The sequence below is a fragment of the Echeneis naucrates genome, chromosome 24 (assembly GCF_900963305.1).
Source record: "Echeneis naucrates chromosome 24, fEcheNa1.1, whole genome shotgun sequence".
Classification (NCBI taxonomy): domain Eukaryota; kingdom Metazoa; phylum Chordata; class Actinopteri; order Carangiformes; family Echeneidae; genus Echeneis; species Echeneis naucrates.
Genome location: NC_042534.1, coordinates 5,711,405 through 5,736,055, shown reverse-complemented (window position 1 = coordinate 5,736,055; position 24,651 = coordinate 5,711,405). Strand labels below are relative to the sequence as shown.

The 24,651-nt window shown below is 39.6% G+C and overlaps 5 protein-coding genes across 8 annotated transcripts; 1 reads left to right on the top strand and 4 right to left on the bottom strand.

Moving 5' to 3' along the window:
- Window positions 1-133: 133 nt before the first annotated feature.
- Window positions 134-6,405, top strand: tmem181 (transmembrane protein 181). Of its 2 annotated transcripts, none has more exons than XM_029496090.1 (17): window positions 134-299; window positions 1,677-1,780; window positions 2,070-2,137; window positions 2,268-2,358; window positions 2,463-2,581; window positions 2,786-2,902; window positions 3,030-3,110; window positions 3,246-3,345; window positions 3,528-3,658; window positions 3,758-3,849; window positions 3,937-3,994; window positions 4,142-4,244; window positions 4,324-4,375; window positions 4,479-4,561; window positions 4,682-4,771; window positions 4,870-4,936; window positions 5,118-6,405. In XM_029496090.1, the coding sequence occupies exons 1-17, from the start codon at window positions 166-168 to the stop codon at window positions 5,197-5,199; spliced, it is 1,572 nt and encodes a 523-aa protein (XP_029351950.1). In that variant the 5' UTR covers window positions 134-165; the 3' UTR covers window positions 5,200-6,405. The 2 variants fall into 2 exon arrangements, with proteins under 2 accessions (XP_029351950.1, XP_029351951.1); XM_029496091.1 differs by lacking the exon at window positions 134-299 and adding an exon at window positions 1,306-1,432.
- A 2-nt stretch (window positions 6,406-6,407) lies between these two features.
- On the bottom strand, window positions 6,408-7,736 carry dynlt1b (dynein light chain Tctex-type 1b). 2 transcript variants are annotated; one of them, XM_029496954.1, is made up of 5 exons: window positions 7,684-7,736; window positions 7,483-7,524; window positions 7,060-7,183; window positions 6,881-6,958; window positions 6,408-6,611 (listed from the first exon to the last, which is right to left on the bottom strand). In XM_029496954.1, exons 1-5 carry the CDS (start codon window positions 7,708-7,710, stop codon window positions 6,541-6,543), a joined length of 342 nt encoding a protein of 113 aa, XP_029352814.1. In that variant the 5' UTR covers window positions 7,711-7,736; the 3' UTR covers window positions 6,408-6,540. The 2 variants fall into 2 exon arrangements, with proteins under 2 accessions (XP_029352814.1, XP_029352815.1); XM_029496955.1 differs by lacking the exon at window positions 7,483-7,524 and having other exon boundaries at window positions 7,684-7,710.
- Window positions 7,737-9,273: 1,537 nt separating this feature from the next.
- gtf2h5 (general transcription factor IIH, polypeptide 5) lies at window positions 9,274-10,575 on the bottom strand. 2 transcript variants are annotated; one of them, XM_029496702.1, is made up of 3 exons: window positions 10,523-10,575; window positions 10,062-10,145; window positions 9,274-9,830 (listed from the first exon to the last, which is right to left on the bottom strand). In XM_029496702.1, the coding sequence occupies exons 2-3, from the start codon at window positions 10,094-10,096 to the stop codon at window positions 9,650-9,652; spliced, it is 216 nt and encodes a 71-aa protein (XP_029352562.1). In that variant the 5' UTR covers window positions 10,097-10,145; window positions 10,523-10,575; the 3' UTR covers window positions 9,274-9,649. The 2 variants fall into 2 exon arrangements, with proteins under 2 accessions (XP_029352562.1, XP_029352563.1); XM_029496703.1 differs by having other exon boundaries at window positions 10,527-10,568.
- Window positions 10,576-10,995: 420 nt separating this feature from the next.
- On the bottom strand, window positions 10,996-17,488 carry serac1 (serine active site containing 1). The gene is made up of 17 exons (XM_029496498.1): window positions 17,397-17,488; window positions 16,855-16,952; window positions 16,706-16,742; window positions 16,261-16,403; window positions 15,791-15,880; window positions 15,137-15,268; window positions 14,928-15,049; window positions 14,678-14,806; window positions 14,451-14,564; window positions 13,876-14,038; window positions 13,444-13,594; window positions 13,202-13,343; window positions 12,870-12,970; window positions 12,457-12,554; window positions 12,137-12,319; window positions 11,907-12,050; window positions 10,996-11,810 (listed from the first exon to the last, which is right to left on the bottom strand). Exons 2-17 carry the CDS (start codon window positions 16,943-16,945, stop codon window positions 11,674-11,676), a joined length of 1,977 nt encoding a protein of 658 aa, XP_029352358.1. The 5' UTR covers window positions 16,946-16,952; window positions 17,397-17,488; the 3' UTR covers window positions 10,996-11,673.
- A 1,162-nt stretch (window positions 17,489-18,650) lies between these two features.
- Window positions 18,651-21,462, bottom strand: myct1a (myc target 1a). The gene is made up of 2 exons (XM_029496749.1): window positions 21,167-21,462; window positions 18,651-20,167 (listed from the first exon to the last, which is right to left on the bottom strand). Exons 1-2 carry the CDS (start codon window positions 21,219-21,221, stop codon window positions 19,620-19,622), a joined length of 603 nt encoding a protein of 200 aa, XP_029352609.1. The 5' UTR covers window positions 21,222-21,462; the 3' UTR covers window positions 18,651-19,619.
- Window positions 21,463-24,651: the final 3,189 nt, after the last annotated feature.

Genomic DNA, 24,651 nt, shown 5'->3' with positions numbered 1-24,651 from the left:
TTGTTTTTTCTGCCTTTGAACCGACACAAACAAAACAGCATCGGCTGCACTTTCAATTTAACGACGTGACAATCCCGGCTCATCGGCGGGCTGTTCTCTAAAGGCCGCGGTTGTTTTCCCCTCCCGTCGCCATTTTTATCCGCCGGACGGCTCGGTGTGTTAATCATGGGAACAGACTACACGTCCGGATTGGAAAACCCTCTGTACAGCGAGCTGAAATATTTCTGCAGGAAGATCCAAGAGGCTGTTACCGAGCTGAAGGAGGATCTGACTCCCTACAGAGATGATCGCTTTTACAGGTGGGTCCTCCGTGACACTTTACATGAATAAATTCCCAAAATGTAACAGCTTTGTGTTTCGTTGTAATTTCGCTCAGGTCTGCGAGGAACCGTACAGGTTTATTGGTTTATACTTGTGTTGATTCACAGTATTCATCAACCTGGAGGACGATTGACTAACAGCAGAAAATAGCGAAAACTGGAAAACGGTGAATCCATATAAACGTTTATTCAGAATTTTCCCCGCATTTTTCAAAAGAGTCTCAAAACACGAGAAAATAAACAAGCAAAAAACAAAACAAAACAACAAAGGCAGAGGCCTGATAATCCCTCTGAAAGGCAACAAGTGGGCTTCATTACATCTAATGGAGGGGTCCACATTCCTCTATTACAATTAGGCCCTGTGCTGAATGACACGTCGGAGATCGCTCACTGGGAATTAAGTCAGCGGGGACCACGCATGCGCCAAACTTCTTCTCTTATAAAAGACGTTCAGCCTTGGGACGCATTAACGTCAGTGATGGAGATATTACGAAGCAAAACACAGCCCAGGTGTTTGGTCAGGAACACAAAACGACCCTAAGGATGACCAAAGAGTACACTTTAAATAACCAGGGACACACAACCAGCACAAAAACACACGAATGATCACAAACACAGTTGGTGTCCTTCAGCGCTGGCGCCATGCTTTGCACTTTAAAGGTGTTTTATATGTGCTGTCGTAGACTGTATGTTAATGTTTATATATATATATATAGATTTACGTCTTCAAGACTTAGTTATGCATTGAAAGAACATCGATCAAATTTCCACATTACCCCCAGACAACCGATCTCAGCATTTTAAAGCAGGCTCAGTGGTAAAGTTATCTTGACTGCACACAGCAGATGGTCGTGAGTCAGTTTCGCAGCCTAAGCGGAGGGGAGGAGGATGCGTCCTCTCTCCTCCCTCCTGCTCCCGCCACCTTATCACGTTCCCTTTCCTCCTTGCCGGCACCACGTGGCCGACTGGGCCCCGCCCACTCGATGACGTTGCACTCCAGTTGTCGCAAGCTAAAACACGTCAGCCGCCGAGCGAACACGGATGTGGACTACCTGAGAAACATTCACGGCTTTTCTCACCCCCCGACGCTTCAGACCGGCTGAAATGGAGCCGTGAGTGTGCGGTTTGTCCAGCGGATACACTGGACATGTGTCAGGGGAGAGGAGAGGCGTTAAAACCCCGTTCTGCCCTGTTACTGCTAGTGGAAGTAGCACGGAAGCTAACAGTGTTGACATATCCGGCTGGAAGCCGACAACATTAAACCAAAGCAAATATTCCCACCCCAGTTTATTTGTAATATTTGGTTGGACTTATTGTACTGCTGGTGTTTATTTCGTGTGTGTCTTCCTGTGACAGACTGGCCCCAATGCGGCTCTACACCCTGTCCAAGAGACATTTTGTTTTGGTCTTTGTGGTGTTCCTGGTCTGCTTCGGCCTCACTGTCTTCATTGGCATTGCAGGTAAGTTAAGAAAACATCACTGACTGAAATCATTTCTCATTAGAGAGTGGCTGACACACATGAGCTGATTTTCAGCCTCACTCTGCTGCAGTCCAAACCTTTTCTGCCATATACAGACATGGAGGCGTAAAAACATTCATGCTGGTTCACTTCAAGGATCCCTTTAAAAAAAAAACAAACAAACTTCAATATCTAATTAATGTTAGAAAAATAAAGAAAGGAGAAGTTTGAAGAATCAATTTTTTTCAACACGAGTTGTGAAAAATGTTTGTCTTCTTAATATCATTAGGTCCTCAGATTATCACTGAGCAAGAACACAGTGGTGATCAGTTACCTGCAAAAAATGCCTCAATGAAGGTAAGCCATTTCTGAGGAGCAATAGATTGTGCCATGTCTGTCTTCTTCTACGCTTTTAATGAAAGGAACTTAATATAATCATCGTTTATCATAATTAAGGTATTGCTGATGTCATTTTTCATGTTTTCAGACTGGACCCTTCAATCTAGTTTCGCCTCCGCTCACTACTTACAACCAGCAGTTATGGCTCACCTGTGTGATGCAAGTTGAAAACAGCAATGGTGAGACCACACGATGAGCTACAGATGACTACAGCTTTATAGTTTAATATGTTGTCAATGTATGTGGCTGGTTAATGACACGTTCTTACTGCTGTCTGTGTCAGTGGGAGACTTCCAGCAGCCTTTTGAGATTAATGTTGATTTCAAGGGAGTGATGCAGGACGCCAGTGTGGCACACATCAACAAAGTGCACCAGAAATCACGAACACTACACTGCAGGACTGTAAGTGTCAATCCGACCCAACCACTTCTTTCACTCTCAAATCATACTGGGTTGTTTTTCATCATTTAGTCAGGTTAGCATTAGCCAGTATAGCAGTGTAAGTCTGTGACGTATAAGTCCTCTCTGTGCAAAGTCATTACATGTCTGTATATCTGGATTCTTGGCTGAACTGACATTAATGCATTGTTCATTATTTCCTCTCAGAAATGTGACGAGATCATTGTGCTCCATCTGGGCTATCTGAACTACACTCAGTATCAGGCTACAGTCAAGTTCAACGGCCTTGAAAATATCACATATGAAATCAAGGTCAAGTTTGTGGTAAGTGAGAAACTCTGGCAGGATTTTTCTTTGGTTTCATAAATCAAAGTCTGTAGTACCTTGTTGTTGCATTGGATTTTATTTTCAGTGTTTCAGTGTTCATTGTTTTTGTGTCCCTTCTTCTTAGTGGAAAACCTACAATTCCACTTTCTCACAAGTAGAAATCTGGTTCCGCTTCATCTTTGTGGTGTTGACCTTCATAGTGACGGTAGGAGCACTGAAACCAGACACTTTAGGTCTCCATCTAAATAATTTTGCAAATGCCAATGTAATGACTAAATGTTGACAAGGAAACTGACACTGGCTTTTCTAGAATGTAGGACCTTTTCTCTTTATGTTTTAGTGTATATTTGCCCATTCCTTGAGGAAATTTTCTATGAGAGACTGGGGCATAGAGCAAAAGTGGATGTCTATCCTTTTGCCTTTGTTGCTACTCTACAACGGTGAGTTTTCAGAAAGTTCAATTTTGTCTTTAATTAAATCATCATACAGTTTTTTGTCACCTTTTGTTCTTTGAACTACTACAGCAGTACAGTGGAATTTTAATTGACAGAACAAGAAAACTGGGTTTAAGCTGCAAATATTACACCTGTCCCATGTTTGTTTGGTTGCTTTTTCTGTTCAGATCCGTTCTTCCCGTTGTCATTCCTGGTAAACAGCTGGTTTCCAGGGACGCTGGATGCCTTCTTTCAGGCTCTGTTCCTGTGTGCTCTGCTTCTTTTCTGGCTCTGTGTCTACCATGGCATCAGGGTTCAGGTAAGTAAAGTACTATTTTCCCACTTGATTTTTTTTCCCCATGTTTCATCTGATTATGAATATTATTTATGTGATTTCATATGTGTTGTGTTTCTACAGGGTGAAAGGAAGTGCCTGACGTTCTACCTGCCAAAGATGATCATCGTAGGTCTTCTATGGCTCTCAGCAGTTACATTGGGCATTTGGCAAACGTAAGTCTTAGCACACAGGCTGCAGTCAGCCTGATTTAAAGTGTAAACCCCATCAGTACTGAAAAGATTCCCTCTTTGAATTTGCAGGGTCAATGAACTTCAGGATCCCACTTATCTATATAATGTGGATATAGTAAACTTTCAGGTGAGCCTGCTACTTCTAATTTGTTGGATCATTCAATGTAATGATCACAAATCTTGAGTCAAAGTTGGAGAAAGGAAAAAGCATAGAGAACAAGACGGTTGAAGTTGTTACCTGGAAAATCATAAACCCATAAAATCATTTTTCCAGGGTATGAAGGTCTTCTTCCTGATTGTGGTTGCCCTCTACGTCCTCTATCTGATTTTCCTGATTGTCAGAGCTTGCTCTGAACTCAAGAACATGCCTTACTCAGGTACAACACTAAGATCACACCTGTCTTCCTCAACTCAACTAAACATTTTCTGCTAACATTAGTGTGCTTTCATTATCAGATCTCCGGCTGAAGTTTTTGACAGCCCTGACACTTGTGGTGCTTGTTATAAGGTGTGTAAATAGAAAAGAAAAAAACAAACAACTTTTTTTGCGTTGAGATTTCTAAAGTTATGATTAATCCAATCTGGTTGTTCTTGTACTTTTTGTCCTCCAGCATGGTCATTCTCTACCTGAGGTTTGGTGCCAAGGCCCTTCAGGACAATTTTGCAGTTGAATTGTCCACTCATTACCAAAACTATATCCTTCATATTTAACCTGTCTTTTTATTTTTTACCACAATTTAACTCCAAATATACCAGAGACATAATAGATAAGTGTCTTCATTGAAAGGTTGGTATTCTTTAACTCCAGACATACCAGCTGAATTTTTATCTTTCTATGGGCTACTCAACTTTTACTTGTACACATTAGCATTTGTGTATTCCCCCTCCAAAAATGCCCTTTATGGTAAGTACTACAACACGGCTTCTACTCTTTCCTCATCTTCTCTCTTGCAGGTGAGAAAGAACTAAAAAATGCACCTGTTTTTGTCTGTTTTTTCCCAGACTCCCAGTTAAAGGACAATCCTGCTTTCTCAATGCTAAATGACTCAGACGATGAAGTGATATATGGGTAAGTGTATCGGGCACTTGTGTAATTTTAATATGTTGTGAGGAATCAAAAGTCGAAATCAAACATCAGCACACTTTATATAAATTAGTTAATGCCTGTTGTGATTTATTACTCTTTACGGCTTGGCAAGTAGAGTGAGTGTAACTAAACCCACTGATGTTTCTTTGTCCTGGCAAAAAAGTGACTATGAGGATATGCCTTTACAAAATGGACGTGCCATAAAAGCAACCACTAAGTACCAAGATGAGAGTGACAGTGACTGATGGATCTTTGACTGCTCCTGTTCTGCATCCCTGTTGGAAACTAAGAATACATTAACACAAACTATCATGTGTATAATGTGTAATGGTATTTGGATTGATACTATGGTATGATACTGTATGTGTACATAAATATATTTTTAAAAAGATGAATTCCATGTCTACTGAATGTATTATCCTTTTACTGAAAGTTGGGGCATAGAGCCACTCAGACTTTTCTGCTCCTTTGTTTTTGCAGTCTCTTTGAAAATAGCAGAAAAACTGATGTAAATCAGTAGAACCTTTACCAGTTTGTGAACTTTTTTTCTCTAATAGCCAGCATTTCATCAAATGAATGGGAAAAGTGCTAATATTGTGATCTTTTTTTTGTGCGCGTGTGAAATCATTTTTTTTATGTCTCTATACTACTGAATTGTTTTACCATTCCTTTCTGCTCTCAGACTGTCTGAGAATAAGAACTGGTGAGTAACATCGTACTGGTACCACAAAAGTTTGCGTTGCAGCAGCTGCAGTGGAACCTTAAAGAGATCCTGTGACTGACCAGCACTGACATGATTGATTTATGAATCGAGAGTTTAAGTGCCATAAGAGTGTTTCTGTGGACAAATCCTTACCCATCACTTTCTTGGAAAGCAGCTTTGTAATTGCACTTTTTATTTATTTTGCTGAAAAGTGGTGACATTTGATGTTGTATGATCTGATGACTTGGGTGCATGGATTTTACATAAGGTTATGTTAATGGTCTTTTGATCTATTATTTGTAACATTTAATGTCCCAGCATGTACTGTAGTTATTATCGGCCAAATACATTTTGCCTTTTGCAGAGCATACAATTTCAATTCAATGTTTTTTCTCTGTAATTTTGCTCCATTGACTTTCTGCCCTTTCCTTTTTTTTATGAAACTGGAGCTTATGGACAGAATCAACTGAAACAGACACATCTCTGTTCTTTACAAACAATATCATTTTTTTTTCCCAATCAAGATGGTGCCTTGTCTTTACATTCGTGTTTTCTAAATGGGCTGTGGTCTCAAAGTTGTAAATGTTTTTGACTTGAGATGTATGATTGATTGTTTCGGTGTGAATGTGACTTATGTAGATTGCTGGTCAAATGCTCTTGCATTTTTTTGTGTTGCTTTGTGAGATAAAAATTGTACGTGTAGCACTGTCATGTCACTTGTAAATAAAGCAAAATATATGAAGCATGGTATTGGCTCCATCAGTTGTTTTTAAACACAAAATATACAACAGATAAATACACTCAACAAAGGCCAAACATGGCCATAGGTTATCAAAAATACAAAATCATGTTCACTTTAAACATGACATACATTGGAGAACGTTCAGATTCCGAGCCCAAAAACACTCACGATGCAGTACATGGACTTGTTCTCCCATCTCACCGCACAGCTGTCTGTTGGGTGAAACAGAAAACGAATGAATTGACAACTACATTTACACACACAGACAATAGTGAGGGGAAGTTCGGTAAAAGGAACGCATCATTCGTTCACTTGGTTCATTGGAACCAGTGTGGCCCTGCAGCTGTCATCTGAGTAATGACTGAAAAAGCACTGAAGAGCAACATGGTTTGGTTCACTAATGGAGAACAGACAATGATCCTGGTTTGTGACGCTTTATTCCAATTCTAAATTCTGTGTGTGTGATGTTTTTTGTTTTTACCATCAGTAGTGTTGTCCCAGAAGCAGGCGCTGGCTGTCTGCAGACCTGCTCCATTTTTCTGCATGATGATGCAGGTGACTATAGGAAAGCACAAAAAAAAAAAAAAAAAAGTCTTTTAACACCAGCTTCAGAGCACAAGAACCGTCAGCGTGTCATTGCCGAGGCAGCAGCACACACACCGATATATTTGAAAGGCTTTCCCAGCTTGCTCAGCTGGCCGAGGGTCTGCTCCACTATGCCGGCGGTCCACTGGTTCACCCTGCTCTGCTGGTAGGCACTTCCCCCGATGGCCGCCTCCACCGACTGCACGGACAGTTTCAGTTGTGTTCAATTAAGAACAAGCCGTCATCTAATGGCAACTGTAGGCCATTTAATACATTTTTAAATGGTGTTTGCTTTGCTATTTAATTTGGTTACTTAATTTGAATAAACAGCGTGACGTCATTTTAGAAGCAGAAAGAAAAAAAAAAAACAAAAAAAAAAAAAAACACGGCGTGTTGGTTGTTGCTCAGCAACCGTTTGAGTTGTCCTTAGCAACGACAAAGTCAGCAGCCGTCAAAAACACAAACTTTGCGGGTAAATTAAAAAGCCATGATCATTACCTCTTTGATTATTTTGCTCACTTCTTCAACGACGAACGCAGTCTGAAAAATGGAAACAGCAGTTTAAGCTAGCAGTGCAATTCAATCCGACGTGGATGCTAACCGTCTGCTTTCTGTCGACCCATTTACCCGAGTTACGATTTTAGGAAAATACTTAGCTGTTGGTGGAGAATAAAAGATAAGTTAACGGATCCAACCCACCTCCTCTTCTATTTGGTACTCATCCATGATCACTGCGTCGACGATAAACAACACCGGGAAACTGAGCAGGAGGACTTCCGCTCACACATTTTCAGAATAAAGGTCTAGTCTTAATGGACCAATTGGACTCAAATTTTATTTTACTTTATATTATATCTTACAAATAATATTTTGGCAGAAAGGTAACTAATAATGAAAAAAAAAAATCTGACTGGGCCACAAAACTATAACTGTCGTCAGACGGCAAATATCTACTTTTGTTGTCTAAGCATGAGAAAAAAATTATCGAAATTATCCAACATATTGAATTGCTGGGCAAAAAAAAAACAAACAAACAAACAAAAAAAAAATACTAATTCTGCCCAAATCTGTTAGTAACCAGTGGTGCGTGTTCCCCACAGTGAACTGCTGCGACTAACCGCAGGCTACAAACGGCAGGTAAGCTAACGAGAAAAGACTCAAAGAGGACTGCACAAAATGTGAGCATGTCTGAATATCATTTACTTCCACTGGATAGAGTATGTGATGGTGCAGAGATAATGTGCTGGCTATTTTAATTTAATGGCGGAACCTTCAGGTGAACCAAACCGTTCCCGTCAGTCCTCCATGTTGTGGGGGTAGGCTAACACTTCTATGAATTAGCTCCCCTACTGTGTGTGTGTGTGTTGTTGTTGGTGGTGTTTTTATCATTCATTAGACATGTTTGCTATTTTTTATTTATTTTTTTTTTTACTTCAATTTAAATTCAAGGTCTACCGTTATTTTGGCCGGCATAAAAGGGCGCGTGCTAAGCTAGGCTAATTAGCTAGGGCAAAGGTGAATGTGGATTTAGTGTGTTTGCATCGAGAAGCGCTGTTCAGTATTTGCGTTAACGCTAAAGTAAAAAAGCTGATTCTCTAATTTGTGCTAAGGTTACGTTTTAACAGGATGTGATTTTTCTCACATTTTGATGTTTAAAAAAATTTTTGACAGCAACTTAGGGGAATGAAACCTTTTCCATATCAAAACCTTTATTTTGAGAACGACTCCTGCTCCGTCACCAGGGAGAGCCATCTCAAATGATCAATATTCCTGTAACCTCTCGACGGTAAATCGTGTATTTTGAACATGGGCCATCATAAACGAAACCCCACTGTCCCATGTTGTTATCCAGAACTTTAACTTCATAATGTCACAGAGGAAACAAACCACCATGATGCTTTAATGAGTTTAATGTACCTCTGCGTCGTGCTCGTTAATTGGCCAATAGCAGATCACGTGATTAGCTGTTAGCTACAACAATCAAAGAGTTGTTGCAGTGTGATTCAGCTTAACAAGCTAACCCTAACCCTTAACTTCGAGGTTAAATGTAAATAATATTTGTCGGCCTTTGTGCAAAAGTGTTCTTTGATGAATTCCAGAAGTTTTCACATATTGTATATATTTTTAGTTGAAATGTGTTTTGAAAGATTATGGAAGGTGCCAGTTTACAGCAAATGAATATTTGCCCCTAACTCAAACAGTATGTCAGCATAAAAATAGCCTCTCCTATAGAACTCCGTTATTTTTGTTGCACATTGCACGGCTGTTACATGGTCCAAGTCTCTCACATGGCTGCAAATTAGATTTATTTTTTTAAATTTTTTCTACAGTTTTAGATCAAGTGACAAACAAGAGTCCTGCATCTGATAGTTTGTTGGAGTGCCACCTGAACAAAATCACAACTAAGAACAAAGCGAATGAAATCTTGTACCAACCAAAAATCAAATCAAATTCTTAAACTCTGCTCACCTTTGTAACGCTTTAATTTTCATCATAAAGGATACTAAGGGTGGCACAAAATAAGCAACCATGACACCATACAGCCTTTTCACATAAAAACCTCCAAACAAACAAAAAGATATTCAATTTCAGCCATCATTTAAAACACTGCAGTGTTCATTAGTAAAATAAGTCAGTCCAATGTCCACCAATAGACGAATCTTTGTTATTTCTGTGTGATGGGGAATGAATTCTGGTCCATTAACTCGCCAACTCTTTCCTGAAGGGTTTGAACCACCTCTGCAAGGATGAAGACGTGTGTGTCATCCAGGTCCTTCAGGATGAACTTCTTTCCTAAGGCCATTGTTTCATCCAGGTAGAGGAGGAACTGTTTCATGGCAGGATCACTGTTTCGGGGCAACAAGAAGAAAATTGACACGTTAAGTATTACATTAATCACAAATTTGCGGAATTGCAGACTCAACATATTACTAATATGTTGAGATATTGCAGAAATCATATTACTAATATGTTGAGATCTAATATGATATTAGATCATATTGGTTATATTATTCTGTATAACACTTTAGCATCAGTAGAGGCTCATCGTTTCTGCGCGAACAGGATTTAATCCTTACCATTCAACGAGGACTCCTTTGTGTACGTTGACCATACTGACAGGTGCAGAAAAAACAGTGAAGCTAAACTGAAATGCTCCAAACCTGCAGCCAAATAAACAAAACTTGAATTTGAGCAGCTTTAAGCAGTTAATATTAGCGTTTGCTGCATTGCTCGGTGTGCATCTCCACTGGATAAAAGGAGGATAAAAAGGAAAACAAATGACGTGTGCGTTTTTTCGATTAGACTATTTTACTAATGTTGCTTCAGAAAACAAGGGACAGTTTGTTAATATCTAAGGAACTGTGTTGTTGTGTTAGCATGACTAGCTAGTTAGCGCTTACGTTACGTCTTTAAATACGTAACCTGGACGTATTTTGCTCAAAACTATCACTTTCAAATACTGAACAGCAACGTGTCAGTAATAATTTGCATCACTGGTCACATTTAGTTGAATTCATAAAAAAAGGGAGAGACGGACAGGCCTGTTAGCCGATCGGTTCACGGAGGAGCAGTGTACGGAGAGGGTCGAGGGACAATCTTCACCAACACGCACACGTGACTTAAAAAACCGAAATATCCTCAGATTTCTGCACCTGCGTGTTTATACGTAAATGTTTATGTTCAGTCAGCGTTTCAGTCGGAAACTGCCGTGGAAAGACAGCAGAATCTTCAAATAATACTTCCGAGATACGTAACATCACTTCAGAACGACAAAAAAGCAGTTTTAGTACTTTCAGTAACATGATTAATCCAATGTGCATGTCTGCAAATGTTGTGTCCAACCGGTTTCTTGAACGTGACGGTGAGTTAATTCAATTTGTATACTATAATCTGTCACTATATATGCATGTGCATACAGCTCCACATGATACCATTAATATTATCAAAGAAATACATTAAGATGATAATATGTGTAAAACGTTGAGGTGAAAATGATGCATTGCAAGACAGTTTAGAGAAAAGTCAAATAAAGCCTCCATCTGTATGCATTTATTCATTGTTAGCATTTCTAGCAGCAGTTTGGACAGTATGGAAGCCAAAAACCAGACCAAATGCTTCATTAGTCTCTTAATAATAAATAAAGCAACTTGAACTAATACTAATACAAGTCCACTTGAGGTAAGGCTTAGGTAGGAATATCTTTTGGCATGCAATGACTGTCATACTGTGGTTTAAAATATAAATATAAAAATAAAATCTTAAAATCTCTGGTTAAAATGTATCGAGCACAAGTGACAATAACTTCTGAGTGCATCTTTAGGTAGATACAGCATGCGTATTATACACCATGTGCCAAGTTAAACTGCTATAGTTTAGATAAAAAAATCAGAAAATCTAAAATTAATTATCTAAATTTAGTTGTAAACAACATACAAGAGATCTTTAAATCCATCTGACTGAGATCAATCTTGGAGAATGACAACATAAAATTATTCAAAAATAGTGGTTAAAATAGATTTAATGACCCTAATTATACTATTTCCAATTGAGTGCCCATTAATATAAGTTTGCAACAAATAGAGGCAGTTAGGTTTCCATTTGACTTGGGTAGGTGACAGTCTTCGAACTCATTTCAGGTTTACAGCAGGTTGTAATTGTTTTGAGTCTTTGTCTACATATATATTTCAGTCAATGGCTGATGTAGCTCTGCAGAGCTTCCTGGATGAACTGGAGGCTCCGTTTGTACAAGAATGAGTCTTTCTTTTCTGGTTTGCAGATGTTGAGATGATCTACATCCACCTCAATGAGCTCACCGATGCCAAGATCTGAAACCAAATCATAGCAGCCTTAAGGTAAGAGCTACAGGAACAATATAACACATATATCACAAATAGACATACATGTATATGAGTGCTACGTACTTGCCGAGTGTGATGGAACTACGAGTATCTTAATCATGGGACCAATATTTGTGGGAAGCCTCTCTGCAAAGCTGAGGACCTTGAATTCCTTTTCTTTGGCCATGTTCAAGAAGTTCTCATTCAGGTTACGCAGTGCTGGTGAGTCTTGAAACAAAAGGACAACTCTCAATATATACCAAACACAGAAATAAAAATAAAAAAAATAGTTAGAATTAATTTTGTTCACTTACCTTTACAAAGTTCTCTAACTTCTATCGATGGAAAAAGGAGATATCTGACATTGACTGAGTACTCAGCCATAGCAGTGCCATGGTGAGGAACACTGTAGAACACAATGCCCTTGGTGTTTTTTATCAGTCCTTGCATGTCTGGGTCCTCTGAGGCATCAAGTAGCATTTTCTTTACAAGTAATCCTGGCAGAAAAATCAGAGATTAAAGGTAGAAAGATGACCTTTTTAAATCAGAAGTGCAATTTCCTGGGGGTACATGTGTGAAATAAGACCAAGCAACTTGCTCTGTCATACTTGGGGGGGGAACAGTCAAAAAGTACCTCCCATACTGTGGGCTACCAAGATCAAAGGTCGTTCCCCAACCCCTGCCAGCTTTAATTTCATAAGCAGCTCTTGACTTCTGTAGGCCAAGGATTTCCTGAAGAGATACAAGCAACAAATTAAGCTATCAGTGTTCACTGCTCACTGATAGCTTGTTGGAATAGTGTATGGAGAATACTGGAACATTTGAGATCGTACAGCAGCGCTTTAATTTAATTAATTTAATTTAATTAGGAATTAATTTAATCTGTTATTGAAAAGATTACATTTTGCTTTACACAACCAACCTGTAATATTTTGCACATTGTATCCAACATTCTAACAGTTTTAGCTTATTAAGCTACAACAACATACATGTATCTCAACATTCTATAGTTTCACACCAGTAGACAAAAAAAGACAGATTCTTCACCTCTGATTCTCAGCAGGACACTTGGCCATCCAGTCACTGAGGTGACTGTCATACTCTACTGATAGTACTCTCAGATTTGGACAGTCGGCAGCCAACCACGACTGTCAATAAAACAGCGCACAAGAACAGAGAGGAACAACAGTGAGAGATGATTCATTTCCTTGTGTTTAGTTGAAATTTCTGTTTGTGCATTCATTGAGCAAAACAAACAGAACTGCGTGTCACCTACAGCCAGAAAGAACAACCCGTAGTTGATCATATGTTATTAATTTGATTTAATTTCATTTCTGCTAGGAAAACACGAGGAGTTGGGTGAAATTTGGTGGATTTACCTTTGGCCAGCACTCTGTGTAGTCCTCGCTACTTTCTCCCTCCTTCTCTTCCTCTAACATGTTGCGGTCCTTCTGCCTCCATGTTTTAAATGCTGCCCCTAGAATCCCATGGATGAAAAGCACATCTGCTTTGATTTGCTGGCTGGAAATAAAAACATTATGAAAGATGTTAGTTGAAATGTAAAACAGGATCAAACTAATAATAAAAGTTATTTTGCAAGAGGATTCAATTGTTCTCCTACTTGCCACGTGTTTGTGGATGGAGGATGTAGATACCGTCCTGGTATTTCTCTTTCACTGTCTCCCTATCTAGGTTAGCAAGAGCACGAGCTGCATGAGACGCCTGCATGACATGAGGAGACTGCATCATCTCAGCCAGGACCAATACCCAGCCTAAAGGTGTTACATAGGTAAGGACGAAATGAAAATAAATGAATACATACACACATTGGATTGATTATAATCTGTTGTTGAAATTGGAACAAAGTATTACAGCAAAAATGTAAACCTGAAACTCATATATACAAACGGGTGTCAACAAATATCAATACTGTAAACCATGTCTAGGTTGAAATAAAGTTTGATGACAACATTTAAAAACATCCTCTATCCTCCTAGTCAAAATTACACACAGACAGAATCCTTTATAAACTATTGATGACTTATTGACTTACCAGACTGTACTATAGCCTGGTGAACACTTTCATTGAGAGCCAGGTTTCCTATGATTCGAATGATGTTCCTCTGAATCTTCAGGGAGTCTCTACGGAGCTGATAAACCCTTTGGAGGAGCTGAAGGCCACCGTTGGCAACAATGTGATCACAGTGGCTCTGAACCTGCAGACAAGAAATGCACGTTTCTGTAAGTTCAGAACACTCATTCACTTTACCGTCAGTATCCACCACATTCTCCACACAAGCTTATCTGACCTACTGAGATGACTGTTCACCTATATGGACCAGATTAAAATGATGTGACAATGAAGCAATAGTTGATTCTACTCAAAAATCAATTTAATTGCACATAAGATACTGGGTTTCGGGTGTACTAAGTGTCAAAACTAAATATACAAATTACTCTAAATACAAATAGTTCTCTACATTTTGAATTCATTTTTATGTGGATTAGTTTGAAATTGTGGCGGGCAGATGAGTTATGTGTTTATTTTATGCTTGTGGTCAGTTTTAAAAGGAATTGAAAAAATTCTCGAGACCAATCTACATTTAAATACACAGTAGACATAGTTACCTTTGAGTGCTGTACCAGTGCTTGTAGACAGAAGGACTCCACCTTCTCTGAGGGGACAGAGGTGAGACTCTGGGCGTAGGGCAGCCCATTGCCACCAAAACACCAAAGACCACCCTGCAACAATGGACAGCATGGGTGTTAGTGACAACATTCAGAGATTTGAACTTCATAAAGCTTCCTGATGACTTAAGACAAACTTAATGTATTTAAACATTTGCCATAATTACCCGTTGTGCTGCCATGGACTGAGTGCTTTCTCTGAGGGCCAGCGATGTGAAGTACTGAACACATTTGTCCACCTCAGACAGAGGCAGAGATGCCAACAGCTGCCTCAGCCCATCCTCTGCTGACAAACCCTTTGAAAACAGTTGTGAACACCATATGTGATTAGATTGCATTTTAAATATGGTACATGTATTAAGTAAAGTTTAGGCAAAATATGAATTAATATATAATCTAAATCACTGAGATACATACATCTTCCAGATAAGGCATCACAGGTGGGGGCAGGAAGAATCGCAGGTCTACCTGAGGAGTCCGGGCCATGCCTACTGCTGTTCGCTGATCTATAACTTGGGCTGCTGTCTGGTACTGGTAGTCTGTAATATAGACATGTGTGGCATAATCCCTCCTCACTTGTTGTACATTCATTTAACATGGTATGCAACTCTTTTAGCATATTTTACCATGCCAGTGTAGATTATCTGCAAGCTCCTGGACAGCCTGGAGTCTGATGGCTTTATTGGCTGACTGTGTCCTCTTCAGCAGCACCCATAATGCCACCTCGTGGGGGTCTGCATCAACATGGCTGAAGTGCTCTAAACAGTCAGATATAGAGCAAAGTGATTAGCTGAACATTTAATGGCCAAAGAACACTGCAAATATCCCAAGGACGCTCTGAAATTACACTTAAATTCTGCCTACAATGACTATCAGGTTCTACACTACCACCTTCAGATTGTTGAAGCCACAAACCTTGCGGTTGTAAACCTTGTGTCACCAGATTGGCAGCTGTTCATTTTTAAAGGGTCAAAAATGAATTCATTAGAAATCTCCTTGATATGTTATTTTAGGAGTAAATCATTGATAGAGTTAACATAGGAGGAACAAAACATTCAAAATCCTGTACATTTCAGTCAGTTGAAAGAAATACTATGTGACATTCAAAAACAGGATGTGCACGCACAAGTCAGGTGTTTCCTTTCTACTTCTTCACACTACATAAATAACAGGGACATTTTAGTTTTCTGGGCATAAACCTCTGTGCTCTTATTAGGAGAAACTTCTGCTTTTTAGATTCAAAGCTTGATTTCCACATAAACTGGTTTTAAGTTTCTTACCGTCCAGGGATTGCAGTAAAAGCCTAGAGGATATTTCCAGCAACCTCCGTGCTGCTTTATGAAGTTCCCTCCTTGCTTTGTTTGTAAGCCCTGGGACACAGACACAGTGGGGGGGTGTAACTACCACAACCTTACACAAAATCAGAATAATATTTACATGACCAAGATAACAGACCATTAGTTTTTAATGTCTGCTTGTTTGTATCTGAGTATACAGGTGGTTGCTTTGTGACTGTTCCATTAAATAAGTGAACTTTGACAAGTGGAAGTGAGATCAGGCAGCAGACTGAGCCACATATACAGGAAGGAAAGTTAGACAGGGCGGAAAGAAAGAGACACCAGGATGTAATGATCACAGATATCATTGGGCATCTGGATGTGACAAAAATAATTCGGAACTAAATATCAGCTCAGTCCTGTATTTTTATATTTCATAAAGTATTGAAGTCTCCACAAGCTAAATTCATTACCTGCAGTAAGATTCTCCTTTTCATCTGAGGGTGTTCCTCTAAGGTAAATGTAAGACTTGTACTTCTCTTGAAAAATTGCACTGGTGTCGACAGTCACAGCCCTGTCCAAGGCCACAACCTCGTATGTAATAAAAAGACAACCCCTGTCGAAAGATAGTGGATAAGCTCAGGTACAGCATTGATATTTCACTCATAAAAGACTTAGCCAGTAGGGAGTAAAGGATTTAAATCAAATCAGATTTTTTTTTATATGGCGCCAAATCATAACAAAGTTACATCAAGGAACTTTACATATAGAGCAGGTCTAGACCAAATTCTTTATAACCAACAGATCCCCCTGATGAGCAAACACTTGGTGACAGTGGCAAGGAAAAACCTACTTTAAGGGGCAGAAACAGGCTCAGGGGGGTTGAAATTGAATCCACATGTAATAGCTGTAACTTACCCAAAGACAACTGCGCCTGTGACTTTAGCAACCTTCCCTAGATGTCAGCAGAAATAACTCTGTTAACCCAGGATTGAAAGCAGTTTACACAGATCAATACAGGTTAAGTCTTAGGGGACATGTAGATGAACTCAGCTCCATTGACTCACTAAGATCTTTCCACTGGAGCACCCTCTTCACCCCAGGGCGCCCTGCCGTGCTCAGCCTCCGGCGGAGCAGACGTAGAGCTGCAGCAGACATCCTCCTCCTGCAGGGCAAACCCCAAGTGTAATGTTTGCACGTTTGCTAAAGCTAATTTAAAACAAAGTGTCTACACCAGGGTTACTTGGTACAAAACTGCACCGACCCAACAAGACACCAATGAGCAAACACGAACATCTGCCCACCTAGAGACAGATCACTGAAGACCGGTATCAGGTTATTTAGCTGCCGTTAACTCAGATCAGCCAACACGGACAGTGAGTCTAACCCCATCCTCCAGTATCATTTTAAATGACACCCAGCCCTGCTGGGTTGGTAAACCATATATACACCACAGCCGAAGCTAAATTAAACATTGAACATAAAACCCGGTGAAGAATTAGCTTACAGCTAACGCGTTACTTCCTGAGTTCACCGAGTCTAAGCTGCCGATGTGACCAAGTTTACCCTTTCGTGCAGGTTAAGTGTCATATTAAACTGTGATATTTACCTTGTTTGTCGACTGACGTGTAAAAGTTTGACAGTGTTGATGTTTTAGTCCTCCGCAGTGCCTGGTCACCACAACAACACGGCGTAAACCCGTCTCACAAATAATACGTCATCAATTGCAACCCACGCGAAAGGAGCAAAAAAAAAAAAAAAATTTGTGTTTTAAAATTATCATTAAGACGATTATTGTGTTGAGTTCATAACAGAAATAGAAGTATCTGTGATGTGTCCTTTGAAGGGACCGGCTCTACCTTTTGGTCCTCTGAGGCTTAAGGGCTCAGGACTTATTGGCGTTAATCACCTCCCAAACTTTTACTGCAGACGACCAATGACCCCAACTGGAGACTGGGGTCATTGGTCATCTGGACTCAATAACATCAGTCGATTTGAAGTTTGTAATAGATTAGACTGTAATTTACCTCTTTAAAGGATAGTAAAAAAAAAAAATAACTTCAACCTCATATATTTGTAGTTATGTAATAGTTTTACTAGGATCACTGGAGTGGTTAGAAAAGAAAGTTTCTCATGTTGTTGCTCTCACTTACTGAGTCTACATATATGGACACTGTCTGTGGCGGGGGCATAATTTATTGTATATTGTGTGAGTCACTAAACCAGGCATGTTGGTCGGGATGGACTCCATGGTGCTTCCATTGCATTGTGCAGTTATGGAGCTTTATATTGACATCCAAGACTGGATTGAGTATGTTCAGTGTTTAAAACTCCAAATGTTTTTAAAATCAAGTTATTAATTGCAGTGGCTGTATAATGTGTGTGCCTTTCTGTGTGTGAAGAACCCCAGAGCCTTCCTACAGCAAGGCGTCAACGTGAGCCTGAGTTTATAGAAGATTTGGACAGAATTTCTGCCCATGTAGCAAAATTTACATTTGAATGGGCACATGACAAACACAAATATCAGACATCTCTGAAAAGGTCAAGAGCAGCAGCATTAAAACTGTCAGTGCAACTTAAAATAATAAATATTAATTCCAGCAGTAACTGCATAATGCGTGTGACTGTTGTGACTATTATAAAGGTTATGATGTAGAAGCAGGCATTCATGCTGGCAGTAATGACAAATCAGCTTCAGCTTGTGGGGGTGTTGTCCTAAATTGCGTTCATTTAGGTACTTCTTTTTTTAAGTAGTTTTTCTAATTGTAACCAGAAAACAGTAATAGAGTGAAGCACAAGGTTATTATTGTCTCTGTGTTGCCATATACAAAATCAAGGCACCACTTTGTGTATACTACAAACACCCTACACGGTTTGTATGGAAAACTTAATTGGCATGTGTTTGATCCTTGCTTTTTATTACATTAACTTATGAGTAGAATCCAGTAAATCACATTCAGGCATACATAACGTACAAAAACATTCTGCACCTAATACTCTTTTATTTTCTCTCTGTCTCATGCTCACACATACTGAACATGTAAACACACACACACAAACACATGCACACACGTGTATACACACACACACAGACTCTCAATTACTTTGAATGCCAAACCCACAAACCACAGCTCTGTTAAAAAAAAAAAAAAAAGTCAAAACAAAAACGTGTGAGGCAGCAATTAAAACATCAAATGAGTTTTAGGCTGTCTCCTCTAGGTTTTGCATAGATACATTAATGACACAGCTACAATTAATTCATTATGAGTTAACACACAAACACTCGTCTGCTTTGGGGTACACGCACACAATCCTTTCTTCTTTTGCATAGTTATTAAATGATCTGCAGAAACAAAGCAGAAGTCTTGCCTTGCTTTGTCAATGCCCAGCCAGCAGTGTGTATTTGTAGATTGTTTCTTTGTCTAAATTAAACAAAGAATATTCTGTGCAAGCATACATTAGTGTCAATCACCATTAAATACAGACTAATCATTTTTTTAAGAAGAGTATTTTTCTTTTGTCATCAGTCTTTGTGTTTGCCACATTGTTGGAGGTGTAAAATGACAGTATTTCTCTTAATTCAGTACTGACTGATGAAAGCCAAGTATGCTTTTGTCAGCACCATTTTATATATGAACTAACCACGACACGCTGGCTGTTGTTTTGTGTTATTGTGTCAAGCAGGACACAAAATTGACCTTGACTTCCTTCTTCACTCCACCAGGAGCGCTTGGTCATGTATATCAGTAAAGCTTAAGTCCAATGTCATCTGAAAACCCTTCAACAAGTCAGGGCTCAATCAGTTGGTGTTACCATTCTTCGCTCTCTCCTATCAAGTACATGTTTCCTGATAGGCTCTAATAATGCTCTCATAAGCTGGAGGTGGAGTCTGTGTGGCAAGAAACCCCCTCAGTCCATTGTTCCCCCAAAAGGACTCGGGTCTGGATGGGGTACCACCTGGCTGGGCTGCAGTTTGTGCTGATCCAGACATTGTGCTCAGAGTTGGTGTACGAGGCAGTGTGGTCTGACTTCCCTCCTCTGCCTCCCTTGCAATTTGGCTGCACTGAAGAAGAGGGTGGAAGGTAGAGGCCCTGAAGCTGGGTTTGTGCCCCAATTGATCTATGTGATCAGGGGAGGAAGTCTGTCGGTGGAAGCTGAAAGCAGCACTGACCAAACTGTTGTTGCTGCGACGGTCGTAGCTGCTGTTGCGGTTAAAGCCTGGACGATGGCGGGGAGAGGTGCGTGATCGCCGAGGTGGGCGCCGAGTGATATTGGCAGAGCCTGCTCTGCGTCGGGACATCCAAGTCAAAATAACGTAAACCAGGGCCCCTAAAACCAGACCCACAGCCACGGACACACAAAAAGCTATGATCAGAGGGGCTGTGAAGAGAGAAACACACACATTTATGGCCAGCAGTTTGTAACTTTTATCAAAACTTTCCAAGCATCATTCAAAGCCCTGGTTATTACATGTTTTGTTTTTAACTCTTCCATATTATTAACCTTTTTGCTCTTCACGGACATTCTAGGGGACAAGAGCTAAAAATTGTTTTGTCCATGAAATTAATATAAATTCACTTTATCTTTAATAGTCTTTTTTGTCATCCCCTTGGAATGGAAGGAATTTTAATTACAGTCTATGGCCTTACCAACAACTGAGATTACAAAAACCATCTGTTTGTAACAAATGGAGGATGTCCAAGATGGTGCAGCTTGACAAAATAATAACAGGAATTCATCTTTTATGTTTACCAACGCGAGTCCTTTGGAGAAAACAAACAACTAAAAATTTGATTCCTTTCCCACAAAAAGGCACTGACTTTAGCTCATTGCTTCTTGCCTTGGAAGCAGTTTTGCCAACATAAGCACGCTTGAGAGAGGAGAGAGAATACAGCGCCCAAGACCAGTCCAGCTGGACCTCTGCCAGGGAAAACAAATCAATTTCCTTTCATTATAGTTAAAAGTTAAAATGACTGAACTTTGCCACAAGCCCATATTTCCAAAGCATTCTTGCTAAGACTTATGGAAAGGGTAAGGAGACACTGGTCAAAAGTCATCTGGAAATTACATTTGGGAAAACTGGACGAAAAAAAAACCCACTACAAAAATATAACAGTGCTTTTGGATTTATAGGGGGAGATTTAGAACGTTTTTACAAGCTGTAACAGTTTTCTTTGCATATTCAAATTTGTTTAATTCAGAAAAGAACCAGGCTCACATACTAAATCTATTCCAGGGTCGATTAAAACGTAAATTCCTGTGGGAACAACATTGCTAATCAGAGAAACCACATGAAGAAGCCAAGGCCAGCTAAATGAAAGGGGAAATGGGGAAAAAAACAAAACAAACAAACAAAAAAAAATAAAAAACCCAACTCACCAGCATCAAAAGACTGAAGTATTTCCAAAAAGAGATTTGTGTTGTTCTCGGCCATGTCTTTATCTGTGCTGTTAGAGAAGAAGAGTGTCTCCACTAAGTCTTTATTTTACTCTTCTTCTCCTGTCTCCTCTTCCTCTGTCAGGTCTCACTCGTCTTTCCTTTCTTCTGATGGGTTTTCCTGTCTTTCAGTCTCCCCTCTTTCCTGTTCCCTCACTTTCTCCCTCTTTCGTCCCTCGCTCACTTTCTCTGACAGTATATCTTCCTCCCTCAGAGGGGAGACTCAGCCCAGAGGCACACAGGACTGACGACTAACTCTGGCAGTCGTCTTGTTTATGGAAGCGGAAAACTCCACTGTCACGTTTCCTGCTTTTCTGCTTGAAATTAGCAACAGGAGTGGCTTATCTATCCAGGACAGAGATCCTGGAGGTGGGGGGACTGGGTTGTTTCTATAATAATTTCCTCTCCCATCATTTCCTTCAGGTTGATTAATGTAAAAAAGTCACACCCCTGCTCTGTAAGGCTCAGATCTTCAGCTTTCACCACAGGAAAGTCTACCACACTTACTGATATTTTTGTTTCCTCTCATAGATGATAAATATTTCAATCTGCCGTATTTTTCCTTCCTCTACAAAGACCACGACGACAGTGTTGTCGATAGCTGCCCCAGCACTCACAGTCTTGGCTTTGAACTGGGTGTTGAAAGCAAAACCACAGCTAGAAATTATGGTGGGAACACTTTAAGTGCTTTTAATACTCAGTTGTAATGATGTAAAAAAATATGCAACTCTGGAGAATTTTTGAGTATGTGGATACTGCCTGTCTTGATTTGCAGCATATTTGTTAGTAAGCTCAGTCTTTCCACAGTGTCTGCCAGGTCAGCAGTGCATTCATTGGACATTTTGTCCTTTCTTAGTTGGAGAGATCCATTAAAAACATTGTAGTTTGATAAGAAACACAGCATAGAAAGGCAAACTTTTCCCCTCTCCATGACAAATCAGGATAGAATGAATGAAAATTAAACTCTTATGTTGCTCTTTTTTGATCCAGCACTCAGCATTGTTTTAATACACTCAAAGTCAAATCTGCCATGTCATCAGTATGGTTAGAAAGAAAGATGCGAGGAGTCTCACTGGCTTTTATCTTAATGTAGACCAGCTGATTGGCACTATTTGCTTTGCATTTCATTTAGAAACTTTATTATAAACCGCCCTTCACCCTAATCGGGACCTCAATGAGTCAACCTATGACAAAAATATTAGATTTTCAGATAAATCTTTTGGCTGTATTATATTAAGATGCTGACTACTCTCATTCACTGTTAAAGAGAAATAGAAAAACCAGACCAAAGGTTGAACTTCCTTTAATTGTTGGCCCTTCTGTAAAACCCGTCCAAAATAACAAGCAAACACCCTTAACATCACAAAATAGCATGCAATGCCATTGTGTCCTCCTTTAGTGTAAGTGGTGGGTAACAACAGTTCTGTTTATAGGAAAATGAGAAAGTCTTTGTGCTGTATACTTTAAGTTCATGGCTTTGTCGAAGAGATGTCGTTACTTTAACAAAGACATTAGCTGTGTGGATGAAATGGCAAAAACAAGAATACAAGCAGTGATAAAGTATATACTTTATTGTTGCTCAATCTTAACATAAAACAGGGATCAGTTTCAAATTTTCACACTTTGACAGTTTTGTATATACTAAGATGTTAACGAGGGAGGGGGCGTGGAGATAAATAAGGTATGTTTTCTCTCTTATTAGAAATGTTTGGATGTTGGATGTAGGGAGGGTGTGTTAGAAGAAAATATCAAGCATCAGGGAGCAACAGTCTTCATTATGTTGTATCTCTCCTTTACCAGTAGAGGGAGTAATAGTCCTGTAGAACTTCACATGACACCTCATCATGTGCAGGTCCAATCCCTGCCCGTCCATTAAACATGCAGTTGCCTCATACATTATATTCTGACTACATTATAATCCAGCATAAAACAGACAGTTTTGACATCACAATCACATTATCATGTGCACTTCATTTAGTTTATTGTTTGCTATGAGGGAAGGCACTCAATTTGCACAATTAGGGTTTGCAAGACTTGTGAAAATGCAACCTCAAAAGAGGAGACATCTTTTCTGATGTCTCATAACATTGGGCTATACAGGGAGCTGCAGATGCAAGTATAATTTATTGACCTTTAATGATTTGTCCCCTCTGTTTAAGGGAGACTCTGAGTCAGCACAAGATTAAATAGCCCATTTAGAGGTATAATTTTACTGTAGCCTGCATAAAGTAGTGTTGCAGGCATACTATTTTTCTCCTTGGCATTATGTTGATATTGACATGCAGGTTGACAGCAAACTTTATAATGAGATTTTGGAAAACTGCTGACTAGGTACATAAGAGATTACTGCACCGGCGGTCTTGGTCCCAGCTCTCTGCCTGTGCAATGATTAGATAAGCAAACAGATTTCAGTGGAGAGAGGACTGGCTCCTATAGGAAGATCTCCTATTGACCCATGTGCTTTGTCTCTGCTCTCTGCTCATTGCAGTTGCAGCAATGTCTCGTCCCTCTGTTGCTGAATGCGTTTGGTCCTGAGGGGTTCTGAACTGTAGAGGTCACCCCGAGCAGAGCTGCATAAAAATGTGGGAATCAGCAGTCTGTCAGTGCTGCAGAGGAGCCAGCCGATCCAAGTAAATCTCACAATGTTTCAGTGAAAGCTCTCTGCCAAACGGCGACAATTTAAATGTACATTTATGGGGATGAAATACTGATTTTCATGATACTCAGTGGGTTGTACTAGGTTTATGGAATTTAGTTTTAGCCAACATCTTTTTTTTTTTTTTGGTCAATCGAATTTACTAAGTAGAAACTTTGGTAAAGGATATATCCAACATCGTTCCATTAGTTTTCCATTGAGAGGCTTCACAGTTCAACAATTACTAAAATTTCAGTCATTACCTTAATCACAGTACGCAGCAGATTTTCAAAAAGGTGTCTTGATGATACAGAAAACTAGAAATCTGGACAACCAAACATCTTAACTTTCAGTATTAGATACCAAAATTTTGCTGTGGATCTGCAGTCAGATATCATTTATCAACATTTATATTTTCATTCCCATTCTTCAACAGTCTCTAACTTTATTGAATGACACTGTGACCAGAGCAGCACAGCTCCCCTTTCAGCTCCTTTAAGAGCTCTCCTGAGATGATGATGAAAGGACTTGTCTAATGGGATTACACATTGCGATAAGTGCTCAGAGCCGAGTGGTTCATCACACCTCCCTCCTGCATTACAAAGAGTGGCATTGATCCGCTGTGGAGTAGCTATATCTTGAATTGTGTTTCAGAGACATGTCTTATTGGCACTGGTTTGTTTTTGCTTATGTCACTGTTTTTATTTCTAACTCCAAATTTTGAAGGCATTTCATGAATAGAATAATTCCAGTTATTTTAAGGAGCGATCGAGCATGGTTAAAATTTCAACTT